The 17644-nt window shown below is 45.3% G+C and overlaps 7 protein-coding genes across 7 annotated transcripts; 3 read left to right on the top strand and 4 right to left on the bottom strand.

The window, feature by feature from the left end:
- Nucleotides 1–38: 38 nt before the first annotated feature.
- IL334_000256 (uncharacterized protein) lies at nt 39–861 on the bottom strand (the record flags this gene model as incomplete). The annotated part of the gene is made up of 3 exons (XM_062932040.1): nt 39–437; nt 510–653; nt 736–861. 3 exons carry the CDS (start codon nt 859–861, stop codon nt 39–41), a joined length of 669 nt encoding a protein of 222 aa, XP_062788091.1.
- Nucleotides 862–2569: 1708 nt separating this feature from the next.
- On the top strand, nt 2570–4637 carry IL334_000255 (uncharacterized protein; the record flags this gene model as incomplete). Its single annotated transcript, XM_062932039.1, has 4 exons — nt 2570–2604; nt 2657–2758; nt 2825–2993; nt 3051–4637. The coding sequence occupies 4 exons, from the start codon at nt 2570–2572 to the stop codon at nt 4635–4637; spliced, it is 1893 nt and encodes a 630-aa protein (XP_062788090.1).
- Nucleotides 4638–6457: 1820 nt separating this feature from the next.
- Nucleotides 6458–7045, top strand: IL334_000254 (uncharacterized protein; the record flags this gene model as incomplete). Its single annotated transcript, XM_062932038.1, has 3 exons — nt 6458–6610; nt 6686–6809; nt 6894–7045. 3 exons carry the CDS (start codon nt 6458–6460, stop codon nt 7043–7045), a joined length of 429 nt encoding a protein of 142 aa, XP_062788089.1.
- Nucleotides 7046–8374: 1329 nt separating this feature from the next.
- On the bottom strand, nt 8375–8794 carry IL334_000253 (uncharacterized protein; the record flags this gene model as incomplete). Its single annotated transcript, XM_062932037.1, has 1 exon — nt 8375–8794. One exon carries the CDS (start codon nt 8792–8794, stop codon nt 8375–8377), a length of 420 nt encoding a protein of 139 aa, XP_062788088.1.
- A 501-nt stretch (nt 8795–9295) lies between these two features.
- On the bottom strand, nt 9296–11096 carry IL334_000252 (uncharacterized protein; the record flags this gene model as incomplete). Its single annotated transcript, XM_062932036.1, has 14 exons — nt 9296–9351; nt 9402–9439; nt 9500–9542; nt 9599–9742; nt 9797–9926; nt 9980–10027; nt 10081–10198; nt 10256–10296; nt 10351–10374; nt 10423–10428; nt 10483–10545; nt 10603–10701; nt 10748–10918; nt 10974–11096. The coding sequence occupies 14 exons, from the start codon at nt 11094–11096 to the stop codon at nt 9296–9298; spliced, it is 1104 nt and encodes a 367-aa protein (XP_062788087.1).
- Nucleotides 11097–11788: 692 nt separating this feature from the next.
- On the top strand, nt 11789–14500 carry IL334_000251 (uncharacterized protein; the record flags this gene model as incomplete). The annotated part of the gene is made up of 22 exons (XM_062932035.1): nt 11789–11906; nt 11963–12022; nt 12080–12099; nt 12154–12286; nt 12343–12399; nt 12456–12496; nt 12554–12563; nt 12612–12738; nt 12812–12834; nt 12894–12904; nt 12954–13169; nt 13220–13239; nt 13297–13380; nt 13500–13524; nt 13578–13644; nt 13698–13747; nt 13803–13873; nt 13922–14014; nt 14068–14102; nt 14154–14180; nt 14237–14309; nt 14362–14500. 22 exons carry the CDS (start codon nt 11789–11791, stop codon nt 14498–14500), a joined length of 1500 nt encoding a protein of 499 aa, XP_062788086.1.
- Nucleotides 14501–14978: 478 nt separating this feature from the next.
- Nucleotides 14979–17566, bottom strand: IL334_000250 (uncharacterized protein; the record flags this gene model as incomplete). The annotated part of the gene is made up of 12 exons (XM_062932034.1): nt 14979–15000; nt 15049–15181; nt 15234–15342; nt 15390–15449; nt 15497–15510; nt 15561–15847; nt 15895–16268; nt 16322–16472; nt 16523–16828; nt 16944–17124; nt 17305–17401; nt 17453–17566. 12 exons carry the CDS (start codon nt 17564–17566, stop codon nt 14979–14981), a joined length of 1848 nt encoding a protein of 615 aa, XP_062788085.1.
- Nucleotides 17567–17644: the final 78 nt, after the last annotated feature.

Here is a 17644-nt window from a genome sequence, read left to right as displayed (position 1 = left end):
AAAGTGTGGATGACTCACCCTGATTCGTCCATCAAGTATCACAAACCACCACCGTATCTACCGGGCTTATCTACGATCTTGTTCTGTATAGCTCCCTCCTGTACTGTTTGTTTACCCATTCTTTGAGGTCGGTGCTTCTGTTTCCGATCACTTCCACCTTGTTTCTTTCCCTTTGAAGAAGGATTTGTAAATCCATAATAAGTTCCTTCGCCACATGTCAAAGGAGCATACGAGATGGGCATTCCACCGCATTTACAAATATACGTAGGTTTAGCCCATTGCGGCGCTATAGCGACGTATTCTGCCTCTAAACACGAATCGAAACATTCCGACATGGCATTTACTATTGTTTCTCTCGCTTGGACATTGGAAGTTGATGATATTTCGATCGTTTTGGCACATATATGAAATTCGAATGGGACATGGATTTTTGATACCTAACAGAGTAGAAGACTTAGTATCAATCGAATGAATATATGAAACCCAATTGAGATCAAGTCGGTACTTACAGAATAGTCATACGGTAGACATAAGCCATACTCATTTTGAGCTATATTGTACATGAATGTTTTTGGAGGCGTGGTACCACATCGACATTCTTTGTCGATTACTGACCAAAAAGCATATTCATAACCGGCTTTCTTGCATGTACTCTATTGTGAAGTATTATGGTTACAGCCTTCAATGGACAAAGAACGGATGTTGCGTTGCGAAACCAAGAAAAAGGGAACTCACGTCACAATCTCCTTCAAGTTCAACATGACTCGTATCGCTAGGTAAATTATCTATACATCCTACGAATGCTTGTCCTTGTACCAGACGTATTAAAGCCGCAGTGCAGATGATCTTCACAGCCAACATGTTGAATTACTCTATAAGCAGGTAGCAGAGAAGTTAGAAAACCCGAAAATGGTCGATATGACGACCGATGAGATTGTAGAATAGGTACAGTCTTGTGCGTGCATATCCAGTCTTGTGCGTGCGTGTCCAGTCTCGTGCGTGCGTATTTAACATTTCAGACCCTCATAGGAATTGTGAGAAAAGAAGCTGCGAAATGCCAGATTATTAACTCAGGGGGGAAGAAGCTTAGCAAGGTTATTATACGCCACCAGCAGGCTTGAACAGGATTTCGCTGTGAACCTGCGAACTTTAATTATATTATCCCTTTACTTTTGCCCGTGTGACTTCCGAAAGCTTGGCCAAGAAAGAATTCCTTGATTAGATGACACTGACTGCAGCGTATTGGTGCGCTCAGATATTTGTTTAATCAAGCATATTGATACGTGTGTTGTATCTGAACACTAGATTTCCCCCTTTGTAGTATCTACTCCTGAGCCTAGTGTACATCTTATACGAGAACCGGTGCATGGACAAGTGATCACCACCTTTTTTTGCCTTGTTCGGACCACACCTAAGAGTTCATATGTACGGGCTGACTTTGTTGATATTGCTCCAATGACCACAGTCATTTTTTAAGCTGTCATGATGATGAAGGGAATTTGATCAGTTATAGACTGTATCATCATAATGTAAATTTTGGACCCTCTGACGACGAGTCTCCTTTATCCAACCATCTCATCTCATTGTTACCCCCTTCAATCTCGATATCGGTTCCACACCTCGAAGTTTCAATCAAGCGATTCTGTTTCTGTCATCGTTACAAGTCAAAATTTGCTCGAAACTGGCAAAATACTTCTGCTGAACAACTTTCGAATCGGCGACTTATGAGGAGAGCTCGTAGCTTTACCAGTGAAAGAAGAAGACAGCGAAGAATTCTCGTTGAGAGCGCTCTCCTGTTTTTTGAAACAGCGTTTGCACTCGGTGGCTTCTCTTACAGGGAGGTGGATTGGCTTAGACGGAGATCTCTGCGGCCTAGTTCCATGATCGGTCTGGTCTGAATAGCTATTACCATGAACATAAGGACATATAAATGAGGGTGAGTGGTAAGAGCCATATTGGAAGTATCTCCAATTGGTGATATTTCAACGGTGTCATTGATTGCGGGTCAGAGCCTTGATATCCATGTAATGCATCATCTTATATATATATGTCCAGCATCTTTTCAAATCAAGGAACATACGAACATGATTCGCACTCGTTGCACAGACAAGGACTACTTTGACAGTTCATTCACTTCATCAATTCAATGAAAACCTGAGCGAAGGGACTCGTTTGATAGGGATACCAACAGATCCCTGAGCAGTCTGTAAGCTCCTTCGAGTACCTATTGAGAATATCAAATCGCGCTATCTTTAGTGAGATTGCAGTCACTGGAGCGACCGTCCATCAACTGAAAAGCAATCTGGTTTCAGAGGAATAGGTTGTATGTTGGAAATCGATGACGGAGTTAGGATAATCTCCTGTGATTCCATGTATACGTTGTATTTGCTTCCGTCATTGTTATACATGTTTGTATGAATATCGTTACTCTTTTGATCATTCAATATTTTGTAAACATTCAAGTTCTTGCGAGGGATAAATGAAGAGAAACAATCTAGTCTCGATAACAGGAAAGTAGTCAGAAACCATATGAAGTAATCTACCTGACAAGCAAGATATCCACAAAATCATGTCTCAGCCAGTCTGCCGAGATTTTATCAATGGGTATGTGCTTCCCTCATGTCAAATGTGCGAATGCTGAGGCTTGTGAAATCAGCTATTGCCGATTCGGTACTTCGTGCAAATTCTATCATCCTCCAAGAGAACAAGCTGGAAATCAACAAAGAGCTGTATCTTCAGCATCTAAATATCAATTCAAGTCAGTTTTTTCAATCAACCAAACGAAATGATCCGCTTACGATGGAAGGGTATGAACCACATCTAGCCAAGATACTATACGGCAAGATCTGACCATTGAGAAACCGATATATATCATATCGAATTATGCCGCTGCTAAACATGAGCCAAGTTTGTTCTTTGGATACGATCTTTCACCGGAAGAATTGAGATGGAAAAGTGTAATTGCATTGAAGGAAGGGAAAGTACAAGAATATGTGAGTTGCGTCTCCTTCCTTTAAACAATCCGTGAATAATGTCTGATTTAACGTCAGGTAAACGAAGAGAATACTCTGATGAACCAAGCCAACTCCACGATCACCCAAGCAGTCGCCAACCTATCAGCTACGGTCAAAGTAGCCGAACAACTGCACAACACCCGTTTCACGGGAAACTCTATTCCTGGTGATCCTCGTCCTTCAGAGTTCTCTGAAGCAGCTGCTCTAGGAAGCAATCCTCCTGCAGCCGTTGCCAGTGGGCCAAGCTTCGGTGGAAGTCGAGGATCGTTTGGAGGCAATAAGCCAAATGCTTTTGGCGCAGCGAGTACGGGTAGTGGAGGTTTTGGTCAAAGTTCTTTTGGAAGTTCTAGTAAACCATCAGGATTTGGATCAAGTGCTTTCGGATCGAGCGGGACATCAGGATCTGCTTTCGGCTCGAGTGGATCAACAAATTCAGCGTTCGGTTCACAAAAGCCTCCCGCGTCTGCATTTGGTAGTACGCCACCTAGCAACACAGGAGGCGCTTTCGGTCAATCTGGTTTCGGAGCAAAACCTGCTGGGTCTGCTTTTGGTTCCTCAGGATTCGGTTCGACGACCTCTACCGCTTCTGCGTTTGGATCAACATCCACTGCTACACCCTCTGCAGGATCTGCGTTCGGTCAATCTGGATTCGGAGCTAAGCCAGCACCATCAGCATTTAGTGGTACACCCACTTCTTCTGCTTTCGGATCAACCTCGAAGCCTTCTGGGTTCGGCGCATCTTCCACTCCCTCATCAGGCTTCGGAGCATCAGCTTTTGGTTCCAACCCAGCAAGTACGTCTACATTTGGTTCTTCGCCTGCACCCGCATTTGGGAGCACGTCCACGCCCACTGCTCCTTCAGCTTCAGCATTCGGTAGCACATCTGCATCAACTGCTGGTTCTGCTTTCGGATCATCAGGATTTGGTTCAACAGCAACGACTACTGCACCTGTATCGGGATCAGCCTTTGGACAATCCGGATTTGGAAGTTCAGGTTTCGGTCAACCGGCCAAAACAGGTGCTTTTGGAGCATCATCCCAACCGCAAAATCCCACAACATCGGCATTTGGTGGATTCGGCCAAGCTTCATCGCCAGCAACGGCTGGAGCATTTGGAGCATTCTCGAATAATAATAATTCTGCCTCGTCTGCACCGCCAGACGCTCCGAACAACGCGAATCCTTTCGCTGCCTCTGCACCTCCTACAAATCCATTCGCTCAACCTAATCAACCTCCTCAACCTACAGACCCTTCTTCTGCACCTGTAATTTCATTTGGAGCGAAGTCCACCTCTGCATTCGGCAACGCGAGTGCCTTCGGTCAGAAATCCACCCAAACCGCACCCTCAGCTTTCGGTAATTCGTCAGCATTTGGCAATCCTTCACCTTTCGGTACACAGTCAACGCAGCAAGGATCCAATGGGTTTGGAAATGCTCAGCAGCCTCAAGGAGATGTACCGCCAGGATGGTCCTATGACGATCCATGGAGTTATCTCCTACCTACAGAGAACGGAAATGAGAGCGGCGGGAAGCTGGAAGAGGATTTCGTTAGAGCGTTCAAGGACGGTGGATTCAGCCTTAGTGAGATACCGATAATACCACCGCCCGTCGAATTGAGGGTATAAGTCCTCGATGGTACGGCTTGCGGATGTTCGCGCCTCAGGAACATGGGTAGATACACCTTGAAGACAAATGAAGATAGCACGATCCGAACATTCGTCCGGTAACGCATAGACTTTTATTATCATGTTGTATCTGTAACTACATCACGCATCAAACCAACCGTTATGCATACATCATTTTCGTGCCTTTGTGATTGTTGCCTCTCGCCCTATGCGTACATTTCAACTACTGAACCGAGCACATGGACTGCGTGGCTGCTGATGGAGTAGGTTTGGTTGTCTGCTCAGGCATAAGCTAATATATTACTCTCAGAATGCCTCCCAGCTGTATTCCAAAACACGTAAATGAAACTTAATCACGTTTACCATCCTGGCGTGCAACGGGACCAATACTCCACCTGGGAAAGATGTGCCTTCTGGGATGTATCTGTCAACTCAAAGGCATCAGCTTATTCCTTGAGGTGGGCAGTTTGGGATTGCACTCACCCACCGTACTTTAGTACGGTCATCTCAGGCATTTGTGCTCCGAGAGGTAAAATCCTACTTTCCGATCAGTCCTCATTTTGTTGGTGCAAAGGAAATAAAACGTACGTTCCAGCTGGGACATAAAATCCTTCTTTGAGGAGATGATAGAACGTCTTTCAGACAACCGTCTTCATCCTATTTTGCGACATTCCGTCAGTGTAGAAGGTGAACACGGTCCTTCGTGAGATTGAAACAATGTCGGTTCAAATGGCAACACATACGAATTCTACATGAGCCCAAGAAGGTCTGCATTGACGTCCTTTGAAAGTGACCCGAGCTCAATGCTTCTGCACTTAACAGGTCTTCAACCGTCGAGCGATTGGCTTTGGCGATATATACTTTACGTTTAGCTCTTAGCTCTTCCTCCGCTTTTTCCTGTGTTTTCTGATCCGCTGACGACATTGCAGCAATTTCAAGTATACGGAAGATGGTGTTTCATCGAAGATTGGAATGATATCTGAGATATGGAACTCCCTATATACCGCCAAATGAAAACATCCAGCTTCGCTCTTTTTGGCTTATCGGGAAACGGCGACCAATGCATCCTTTGACGTTTATATGAGAATGTCTGGTCCTTTCTACCCTCATGGATGACAATGTCCTGGCACGATGAACTCGCAGAATCGATCAGCGTCAAAGACAATGGAATAGACATATATCCGATGTTCCAAGGGGGTGCAATCGAGGAATTCGGCCGATGAAGGATACTTGGCACTGTGGGAGTAATCCAATTCAAAATGAATGGTCGAACTCCTTTATCCCGTTGTTGAGGGATCTGTACTGTACTGTGAAAGGCGAGGCATGAGTCCCCACTTGTATGTCTGTGTTCAAGGTGATCCAGTATTCATAATCAAGTTTGAAAGTTTCATGAAATACTGGACTATGCTGCAGAATACCTAATTGATCTCGGAACCAAACAAATCGATCTAAAACATCAATTCTTTTGATTTACCCGACATGAGAGCTGACGTCATGCTCCATTCTGCCCATTCTTCATTCTCGATGTGATCCCATTTTCACTCCGATGATATATATACTCGAGTAGAACAAGAAAGATCACGCAAGATGTTCTTTTTTTTTTCGACTTTCTCTACCACCCGAATCTGAACAGAAATTAACGGTGAGTCCTATTATTATGCTCTTAGTGTTCAAACGAGTCATACTTATCCATCAACTTGACAAATAGCATGTCCAGACTCATCCGTTCGACTAAGTCACTTTCCAATAAACCAGTCCTTCCAAAACTTTCACATATTTCCACTCGATCGTTCTTCTCTTCATCTATTTTCAAATCAAAAATGTCACCACCCGAACATAAAATGGCTCACTTCCCCAGAATCACTACCTCGTTACCTTCCGAACATGGTGAATTCAGAAATGTATTATGGACAGGTGAAAGTAGTCAGTTGGCGCTGATGACTATTCCCGTTGGAGGTGACATTGGGGAAGAAGTGAGTGTTTCCCCCTGTGACATGACGCTGCTTGTATCATCATCACGCATAGACAGGCACTGAATGGGTTCTCAGGTTCACCACGTTGATCAACACCTAGTCTTTACTTCTGGAACTTGTAAAGCTATTATCGCAGGAGAAGAGAAAGAGGTTAAAGCTGGTGATTTGGTGATTGTTCCTCAAGGAACCAAGCACAATTGTGAGTAAACATCCTTACCTAGGCAAATCAAGCCCAATCCGTTCATCGATTGTTATTGAAATATACTGACTTTGCATCATGAAGTTATTAACACCGGCCCTACCCCTCTCTCCCTTTTCACCGTCTACGCACCTGCTGAACATGCCGAAGGAGCAGTCCATAAGACTAAAGAAGAAGGGGACGAACTTGAAGATGCGGGAAAGGACGAAGCTCCAGAGTGGGCTCACAAGGGATAAATCTCTGATGGTTGAGATATCTTAGAAACATAAAACGTTGTCATAAGCAGTATTAGAAGTCAAAATGTTCGATGAATATCCTAAGTATCATTCAAGGAGACTGGATGTACTGTACAAGTATAATGAGTGTCCGAACCCAATCTGATTGGCAGATTTCTGGTGTAATTGTAGTTTTAGTTGACTGGTCATAATTCATACGGCCTCGAGTTCTCCAATGACGACAGAAATTGTCTGTTGTGGAATGGTGGGGACTTGCACAAAATACATTATAAGTTTGCTGTACAGGGCACAATTCAATCGAAATATGTTTGAATTGTTTCGTCTGAGAATGTTTCTGCCCGCTTACCATCTTGGTTGGCTCTGTTTGCAATAACTGTTATCTCTATCTGTCTATCGTCAGCCCTACTTTCAATATCCCGATAGTGTAGGTCACTCACAATTCGAAGTCAAAACCTCTTCTTCTGAACACCTAACATAACCAGTATCACCAGCCAAGTTATCCATATTCCGGCACCGCTCATTCTCTCTAATCCTGCACTTGATAATTTGGCATAAGAACAACCCATCACTGTACATGTGCCGTTTGGAGCTGAATTGTACATGCTCTGAGCGATCGTAGCATTCAGATCACAATATCTTGATCCATTGTCAGTCATTATTGTGCTGTTCTGACTACCGCATATAAGGGTCGCACATGCGTTGTTACTAAAGCAACATCTATCGATAGTAGCGTTGGAAGCAAGTCCAGGCCAGGCGCAATTCGTTTCTGAGTTGTTCATCTTGATGGTGTGCTGTTCAGGTAATGGATTTGCCGTGTTTATGGGAAGTTATATTGTAAAGAATCGATCAAGCACGGATCCAACCTCCTTATGTATCCGTCCTTGATGTTCCATGCTAAGGCAAGACTGTAAGATAAGATCGCACATTGATCACCTGATGATTCATGTGAAAAGGGGGGGCAGTACACGACATAGCGGTGCTCCAAGGTACCACTAAGAGCTCTCCCTGTTCACAACGTTGTATCGGCTTTCATCGATTAGTCACCGGGCGGATTATAGCCGGAATATCGAGAATGCGATCTGAAAGCTCTATATCTATATCATGCATGCCGAAAAACACGTTGTAGATCCTTCTAAAAGAGGTATATAATAATTGTATGGGAGGTATCTATTATTCGGACTAATTCGAGGCCAGCTCGTTTCAACAGATATGCTAAGATGAATCACGCACGGAAAGGGATAGGGTGTTGAGGTGGTAAAGCTATAATCGATCTGCATTAGCTTGGCTTCGATGCGTTGAAGCGGCTGACTCACACGTCTGCGGATTCAATCACCACTGGAGCTTTTTGCCAAACATGGCCAATGTGACCATTGCTACCAACCACAACCCTGTCATCCCTTGTCCTGCAACGGGATTGGCACCGGAAGACATCGAGGATGTCGATGCGGTCGACGAAGCGGAAGGTTCAGCTGAGGAATAAGAGGTCGGTAAAGTCGATAAGTCGACGGTCACTGATGGCTGCGATGACAGTGCCCTTAAAGCACAAGCCATGTTTCCGCACGTTCCATTGGGAGCGTTATCGAAACTGTCGGAAGCTATTGCTTGATCCAAGTAACAAAAGGTCGTACCATTCCCACTCTCAATGGCACTATTCTGAGCTCCACATAAATATGTCGCACAATCTGAAGAATCAAAACAACACAGATCACTGGTGGTATTCGTGTTGAATAAAGTAGCGATGTCACACATTTTGTTTCGAGCGACTGTAGCTTTGTGAGCGGGAACGAAGAGTAAGAGTGGTTGGTGATTGGAATCTGGATGGAATGTGGGAATACATCTGCTCTCAACTCATACTTTATTTATATGCATTCCTCCCACCGATACTCATTCGTGTAAAGAAGGGCCTCACCTCTGTGAACTTAATCTCAGTAAATTTCGTTGGAATGCAGAACTTTGGGCTTTGGAATCACTGGCGTCGCTGGATGCGGAAAGAGGGTTCGATCTTCGGACATTTGAGTTTTCGGATCATGCTTATTGACAATTTGCCGCTTCCGGTAATTTTTGCAAAGCATATTATTAGACATCAGAGTCAATTCAATGGTCCGTTCCGCTTTGGGAGAACATATACATATCATTGAAAAGTACGAGGTCATGTCTCATGTCTGACTGCATTGGGCGGAGCGAGTGGAATAGTGTTCTGGTAAGTGTGGATAGATACAAGAGCATAGCCATTTGATACCATGCGAGCATTTATACAGGCTTCTCCGCCATAGCTGCGATACGGACAACGTGGCGGCGTTCGTCACCTGTTGAAAATGCGTCAGTGCAACGACAGTACATACAGGAATCTCTTTACCTTTGAAGTCGTACAGCGCTGAATGCAGAACGGTGCGGCTGTTAAACCCATAGGTGTCAGAGGACTTTGAACAGTTTTTAGCGTAACGCAACACTCACTTATCCCAGACTGCGACGGTCCCTTCTTCGTAATGAACCCTTGCTGTAAAGTTCTTAGTATCCCGTGACCAGACTGCCATTACATAAAGCATTACTCACTTTGGAAATCGTGACCTTTCGCTAACACGTCCAGAAGGAAATTGAAGAGGTAATCAGATTCCTCTTGCTTGTAGCCATAAATTCTGGTAGCATGTCCACCATGTATTGCAAGGATTTTCTCCCCGGTAACAGGATGAGTGCGAACTGGAGCAAATATAAATATACTCTCACGCTTTAGTTAGCGGTAAGGTAGCTCACTGAGTGGATGCAAAGTCTCCTTGGGTGAGAACCGGACTGGTCCACCACTCGCTTCGGAATGATCCAACATTCCCTTGTTTGTATGAACGACTAACAGACCTTCAAGTCGTTTCTTAAACTCGTCGGAAAGCTACAACAGCTGTGTCAGTGGCTATCCTGCATGCAAAGATGAGCAATACCCACTCGATTATACGCTTCGGTAGCCGACGCAAAGATCGTGTCTCCTCCAGCCTTTGTATTACCATCAGCATTTCATCCCAGAGTACAGTAATGACAACACTCACTGGTGGTGCTTCGAGGGCGAAGAAGAAGGTGATGCCTGGAGGTTGGGTCTCGGCTACATGATCGGCATGCCATGAAACTGAGCTAATCTTCTGGACTTCATTTGGCTTGACATAGCGGCTGGCAATGACGAATTAGCTCAGAGCGCCAGCGCGTATGCATTTCGCATTCACGTACGAAATTGTAGAATCCTTAGGATCCCTATACACAACGTGCATCTGTAGGTTTCGAGGTGAGTTAAACGAAATAGAACACGATCAAGAGTAACACACCTCTGGATGGCCCTCTGGATGACCCTTCGGAAGATATTAGCTATTTGGTAATCGCTCGTGTACAGGGCTTACCATAGTCTGCCATCGCCATGGAGTCAGCATCTCGCTTCAGAACCCAAGGGCAGCACTCACAGGATGGATATGTAATCGACCGAAGTGGCTAACTATCTCCTTTTGCCTGTCCGGACCTATGTCCTGGAGATGACATCCAATTAGTTGGTCACCTCTCCATAGTGGCATTCTCGAACATACCTTGAAATCCTGTTTTCGGAACACCAGGAGACCTCTTTCTGCAGCCAGAAGAGCCAGATCGTCCAAGCCTTCTTTGGTCAGTTGAGAGAGTTGTACTCCCTGCACTAAATCAGTCACGTTCTCCCCCACAGCAGATTGGTCTCACTTCGATTTCCTCTCCAATAGCCGGTGTGACTTGACGGTGTGTCGATCCAGCCGTGAAAAGGTTTCGCTTGTCCGGAGTAGCTCGGGATCCTGGATCGGTATAAGGGACCTCCTCCCAATCTGGGAACTTGGTTTTGTCCCATACAGGCAGGTAGGCGGGATATTTTGGGCCCTTAGTTGGGACATTTAGCTATCCTTCGACAGTCGGACTTTGACCTATGACTTACAGCTCGAGCATTCTCGTCTGACTTCTTGGTCTCCTGATCCCCAACAAGACGGAGACGTGAGACCTTGCTTATGATCTCTTCCTGGGAGGGTAAATGCTCAACGGTGGTGGTGGTGTAGCTCATGTTGACTACGGCTAACGTTTCAGTGAGGGAAACCGATGTCGCGAATTGAACTCATTTAATGGGATCATATGCGTTTTTGGACTCGCCGATATCCGAAAGGATCGACGTGTCAAAGTGTTTTATTTGCAAAACAGGTAGTCTTTGTCGCAGTTCTCGACACGGAATTGCGTTAACAAACGTCATAAGCATATTATTTTATAGAGATTAATAGAATTAAAACCCGACATTCTCTATCATCCAATATCACGCCACACTCGTCGGAATATCGCAATGAGTCCAGGCACGTCACGTTCTTTCAATTGACCTCTCCCTGTGCTGCGCTGGTAGGCCGGTCGGTAGTCAATGTAACACCTTAATGACAGCCTCGGGGGAAAAGTCTCACCCGAAGATCTGAATCGTATAGCTGCATGGCAGGTGCCTCACTGAATGCAGTGAAAGAAGTGCAATAGTATGTGTTCGGACTATCGGGATTGGCCGAAGCGATCATGTCATCCGTGCGTGTTATGGCGTTACGTGATTTGTGGCAATTGATCGGTGAAAAGACCGTTCATTTTAATTTGCGATTCTAAGTTTAGGCCATGCCTGAGCAAATGCCAGCTAGCGAAGGTCGCAGGAGTAGATATACAAGATAAGAAAAGTGGAGAAGGTAAATTTTCTCGCTGCAATTGCAACTTCGCGAGACCTTCGATAACATGTCCAGAGTTTTACAACGAATCAAGGGGCAAATCTTTGTCAATGACTCAACGTGGTCTGAAGAAAGACGACGAGAAAGGGCACTTGTGAGAAGATTAGATATCTTCTTCATGTCTTGTATGTCATTTCGATCGCGAATCAGTCTCAAATGCTGATTTTACCCCTGATTCTAGACCTATGCCTTTCGGCTATCGTAAAATATTTAGATCAGCAGAATATCTCCAATGCCTACGGTACGTTCGCATCTGATTACAGATCTGGAGAGTCACTGACATGGCCATGACACATAGTCAGTGGTATGAAAGAAGATGTAAGTCGAGAATGAAACCTATATCATAAGGTCTGACAGGTCGTCGATGCGCAGCTGGCACTTTACGGTAATGAGTTGAACTATTTTACTACTTACTTCAACATCGGTTACTTAATCTGCATTCCGATATCCTCTTATGTGATCAATAGCGTCATTCGACCCAGTATATGGATGCCTACCATGGAGCGTGAGTATAGCTATTCAAAAGAACTTGTTTGAACGTGAACTGAATCCATCTCTCAGTCATTTGGGGTATATTGACAGGATGTCTTGCTGCGGCGAAAACAGCGAAAGTAGTTTGTGAGTATATTTACCTGTCTTCATTGGCAACTACTGTAGCTGAGTAGGAATGGTAGATGGTTTGAGGTTCTTGATCGGCTTTTGTGAAGGAACAGCTGTGAGTGAGGCCTGTAACTCCTTGCTGAAATCAACTGCTAACAGTCCCTTATTTCAGTGGCCTGGAAGTAAGTTTGTCATTTATAGCATGCAATAGAGATACTGACAACGTTCAGCTGTCATCCTCCTCCTGAGTTGGTATACACCTGCCGAGATAGGCTTGAGATTCGCCATTTACCAGACAGCGACATATCTTGGTGGCATATTTGCTGGTGCTTTACAATCTGCCCTGTATACCAATTTGTGAGTTTGCTTCTCTCCGGGGTCATAAACATTGCTGAAACATTGCTGAAACATCTCTAAATATTATCTCTAGGAACGGTCATTCAGGTCTTGCAGGTGGGTCAAGACTGTTTTGATGAAAGTCTTGAAGTGCTAACTGGATGGACACTTTGAAGGATGGCAATGGGTGAGTACTGTATATTCTACTATTCCGACAGGACCTGACATATCTGTAGCTTTTTGTCGTGAATGCTTGCATCACAGTTGCTGTTGCCGGATGGGGATACATAGGTTGTCCGGATTATCCGAATCGTCCTAACCCCAAGGGTAAATGGCTCAAAGCACATCACGCCGAGACTGGTCTCAGGCGCATGGGGAATGTCGGTCGAGCACTACCAGTAGGCTGGTCATGGAAAACTGCTAAATCGCTTGTCTCTCGTCCTCAAAACTGGGTACGGTCTTATTCGCTTGAAAACGTAACATGCTGATGATGTTGAATTAGGCAATCTGGGCAGGATACACGTAAGCATAACATCAAGGCTCATCTAGTTAAGTCCTTTACTCACGGATGGTATATAGAATATATAACCAAGGAGGAACCGGAAATGGGTACTTCAATCTGTGGCTCAAGAGTCTGAAAACTGACGGGCATGCGAGATACACGTGAGTTGATCGCAATGTGTATGCATAAGGTCAGACCACTGATTACTCAACAGCGTTTCGCAAATCAAGTAAGTCGAAGGATTGATATATTGGATGAAAAACTGAGCGGCTTTTTTCAGCACGATCCCCATCGCGTGTAGCTGTGTGAGTGATTTTGACATACGAACGGGAGGAAGCTGTCTGATAGGCATTTGCAGATTCAAATATTCGCTCTCTTAGTCGTTTTACCCACTTCAGATCGTTTCCGCGTTCAATGGCCATTCCGTGGGTGAAATCTGATGGCCGAATCATAAATCAGCTGACGAACACTGTACCAGTCATCGTTTTGTCTATCAATGGTTTGATATGGGCAAGTGTACTTGCAGCTGTGAGTGATACGTGCTTTTGACTTTTCCAAGTAAGCTGATCATGGTCTGATCCAGTGGAACGTTACAGACGGCGTTAAAATGGCTAGTTACATGTTATTGAATCTGTCAGGTCCAGGTGCTGGTCTGTAAGTACCTTCGACGTGAAAGTGACACATCGCTGATCGTGCGTGTAGATTTGTTGGATGGGTCGGCACCTTGGCTAAACACAGCGCGGAAGAAAGATCAGCGATTGTTGCCTCTTTTGTCACCACCTACTACGCTATAACGTGAGTCTCGCCGAGAATCTGCCCGAATACTATCTAATATCCGTGTGCGTTAGTGCGGGAATGCCTCTAAAAGTATGGCCGGCAAAACGTAAGTAACTTTCAACCTCAGTTCAAACATGAGACTAACTCAGTAGATCAGAGGCTCCGCACTATAACATCGGATGGAGTGAGTGGCTTCTTCTTCATGACACAGCCAGAATAAGAGTTGATCCTTTCATGCAGATTATGCCACTGCAAATTACGTGGCTATATTCCCCGTAATCCTTCTCATTGTCTACCTTGAGAAGAGACAAGAGTGAGTAGTCCGACCTCCAAAGAGAGGACTATGATGACGAGTTTTTGTGTAGACGCTTCGATGCACGAAAACTCGATCCGGAAGCAATCGACGATACAACCTCAGAAGAAAAGCACGATCCGTATGATGACCTTCGACGAAGGGATATCCCTGTGGATCAAGCCTTATCGGAACCTATTCCAAGGGTATGATCTATCAGTACATCGAGAACTTGTACGATGGTGAGCTCGCAGAGATCGTCGGGGCGGCATAGGCACGATGAGGAGGCGGAAGTACTTGAGAGCTATAGGCATTAGGAGGAGCCGGAAACAAAGAGAATCAATCGATATTTGCTAGGTATGCATTGATTAGTCCAATTGGATGATCCCAGTAGAGATTGACGTTGTGTGACAGCATTACCTTGACAAGTACGGTCGCAGAGTGTAGAAAGAGTCTGCATCTCAAGAGATTAGCAAATCAATAGCTCAATGTCGATCGGTCAGTACCTAAGATTGTGAGCGTGTACATCCTGGGTCTTGTATATCCTGACCTTTATGATCAAGGATAAGCATACGAAGACACGCTATTTAGCGGACACCTCTTCATATGATATTCATGTCGGTAAAGATAGGTCGGACTATTACTTAAATCCCTTTCCGTGGATGAGTGATGCACCGAATAGGCAACGACTTATTTTCCGGACCCGGCGATGCTGAATCAAAGGTCAGCCGTGAAGTTATACAATCATGTATTGACTCACAGGTCTGCAAACAACTTCCACAAGATGCTGAAAAGTAAACCTTGGAGACCGTTTGTAAGTAGTCTGGTGGGAAGACCACGTCCAAACAAGCCTAGGAGTCCTTCTGAAGCGACAATCTCCTTGGCGGCGGTCACTGATATGTTGCTAGTCAGGTATGATCCTATAAAGCGTTTGTCATTACTCACAGTATCCGACATCACCCTCGTGAACTTGTCTATATGTCTTGACGACTCGAAGACTGTTACTTGCTGTGTCAGAGACTACTGAAGCTGCAAAGCCGATGAACGCTTGACGCTACATTTTCGTCAGAAACGTCTCTGGCGATCTGAGATAACACTCACCGCAAGCTTTTGCATGATGTTATGGGGCGGTGGTAAAACGGCCGAAAGCCAGTTATATGTCTAGAAAATGAATTTAGCTCAGCCGGAATGACACATATCATACTCACACCAAACCATGGATCTATATCAAATGGTCAGCAGAATCTCCTGTATCGGAACGAGTTCACTCACAATGTCCTACAAAGGTCGCAGCAGCGGTTGCAAGAGCTCCATACCATAGACTGGCAATACCCCTCTCCTTGATTCTCTCCTTGATGAGCTTAATACCAGCTCCACCACCTTGAGTTTGTTGCGTGGTTTTGAGGGTATCAATGGGTGTGAGAGTCATTCGGAAACAGGCAGAAGCGAGACTTGCAGCGATCGTCTTGACAAGGACAGGCCAGGTAAACGCTTCCAGTAATGCTAAAATACCAGCATTGGCCGCGGTGTCTCCGAACCGAGAAAGAGGTCCTTGGAATCTGAAATGGGCGTCAGCGATGATACCGCTGAATATGCGACAACTTACAAGGCAGCGGCAAGACCGGCGTAGTACCTCTTGAACCCTCCATCGTTGTACAGTGTCTTCGTGGCATGCTTGATACCACCCCCGTATCGGTATTGATAGTTCATGATGGTTCTCATGGGCATAAGGGTTAATACTTGGACTACCATTGCAGCAGCACCCGCAAGACCACCTCCGCCTGCTGATTTGAGAGCTCGAACAAGATCAAAGTCGATGTGAGCGGAGACTCCACGCCCGGAGATCGCCACTGCAACAGCAACGGGAACAGCGGTGATGAGACTGGTATAGAAGGTGGAGAATAGCACCGACGATTGGTATGGGTCAAGAGTGGAAGGAAGAACAGGTGGAGTAATGGAGGTGAGAGCGAGAACGAAGGACTGTGGCATTTGGTCAGATGTGAATCATATCTAGATTAGGTTGGAGCACCTACAAATGCAGGATCTTGAAGGAAAACTTTGGTAGAAGGAATCTTTCGGAAACCATAAATCACCGAGAGTACTATTGCTGGAATAGCAATGAACCGCCATAATACAATGGTTAGAACAGTTCCGAGAGCTGGAGGAGTTTTGTATTCGGGATCACTTTCATAGTATTAGTTCAGTTTAAACCAGGCAAATGATAGTAGGCTCACATGTGTTTCTCTCCTGCACGAATACCAGCACCGATTCCGATAATCTCGATCAACGCGAAAGCACCTCCGATGAACCGAAGCCCGAGACCGAGACTACCCCAAAGCCATGTATCACCACCATCTTGAGTTCCGACGATGAATTTCTGTACGGGCTTGATGAGACCGATCAGGAGGCCCAATACGGCAGACACGAAGATGGGAGAACGAGCAACGGCGAAGGCGGTGATGATGGATTTGCTGTTTCTTCTCGATCCAACCAGAGGTGTATGCTCATCGGCATCTTCATCGTCTTCGGGTGATTCTTCACTGTCTATTGTTGGATCATCCAAGACTTCGGTCTCGATTGGCGATGGCTTCGTGGCAATGTACGGGATGATAAGGGATCTAATGAATTAGCTTTGTTTGAACCTTGTAAGCTCACCGTGCAGCCTCTGTTACTACAAGATTTATGAGGATATAGACGCTCGCCCTTTCGATTACTGTAGAGATGGTGTCCATGGATCTCCATCGCAGGTGATCTAATGTTCGTCCCGATCCGACAAAGTAGAGAGTGTAAAGGAGTAAAAGGGGATACGAGGCGTTACTGAATTCCGTTAACAGGACTATGGATCTTCAAAACTCACTTGTTGATGGTCAGAGACTCCACGGTCCAACTCGGCGCTCCAGCATACCGCTTGGCAAGAAGGCCAATGGCCAGAGACGAGAGATGTGTGAGTAACGCGATGATTACGATGGGCCATACTAAAAGGTCTTAGCTTGGCATTGCTACACCCTTCACTCACAGTGTAATAGTCCTTTGACCGACAAGACATGTGTCCCGGCAAGTGTGGTGAAGATGAGAGACGGGAGTAAGACAGTGCGCGCGAATGGTACTAGCGTCTAGGAAGATCGTCAGTTTGGGCAGTTTTCCGCGAACGTTTTCAAACTCACTTTGCTAAGATACGGGGCATGCTTTCCGGTGTATGCATAACCTGCTGTAAAGGTCACACATACAGCCAGGATAGCTTGGAATGCCGTAGTCGTGACATCGACTGTGGACTCCATGACGAGGGCTCAGCAATCAATGATAGAGAGAGATGAAGTTGCTAATGCCTTCTTCGTGCCATTTATAATCATTTCGCC

The sequence above is a fragment of the Kwoniella shivajii genome, chromosome 1 (genome assembly GCF_035658355.1).
Source record: "Kwoniella shivajii chromosome 1, complete sequence".
In the NCBI taxonomy this organism is placed as follows: Eukaryota; Fungi; Basidiomycota; class Tremellomycetes; order Tremellales; family Cryptococcaceae; genus Kwoniella; species Kwoniella shivajii.
The sequence above is the reverse complement of the archived record's forward strand: the minus strand, read 5'-3'. Positions and strand labels throughout refer to the sequence as shown.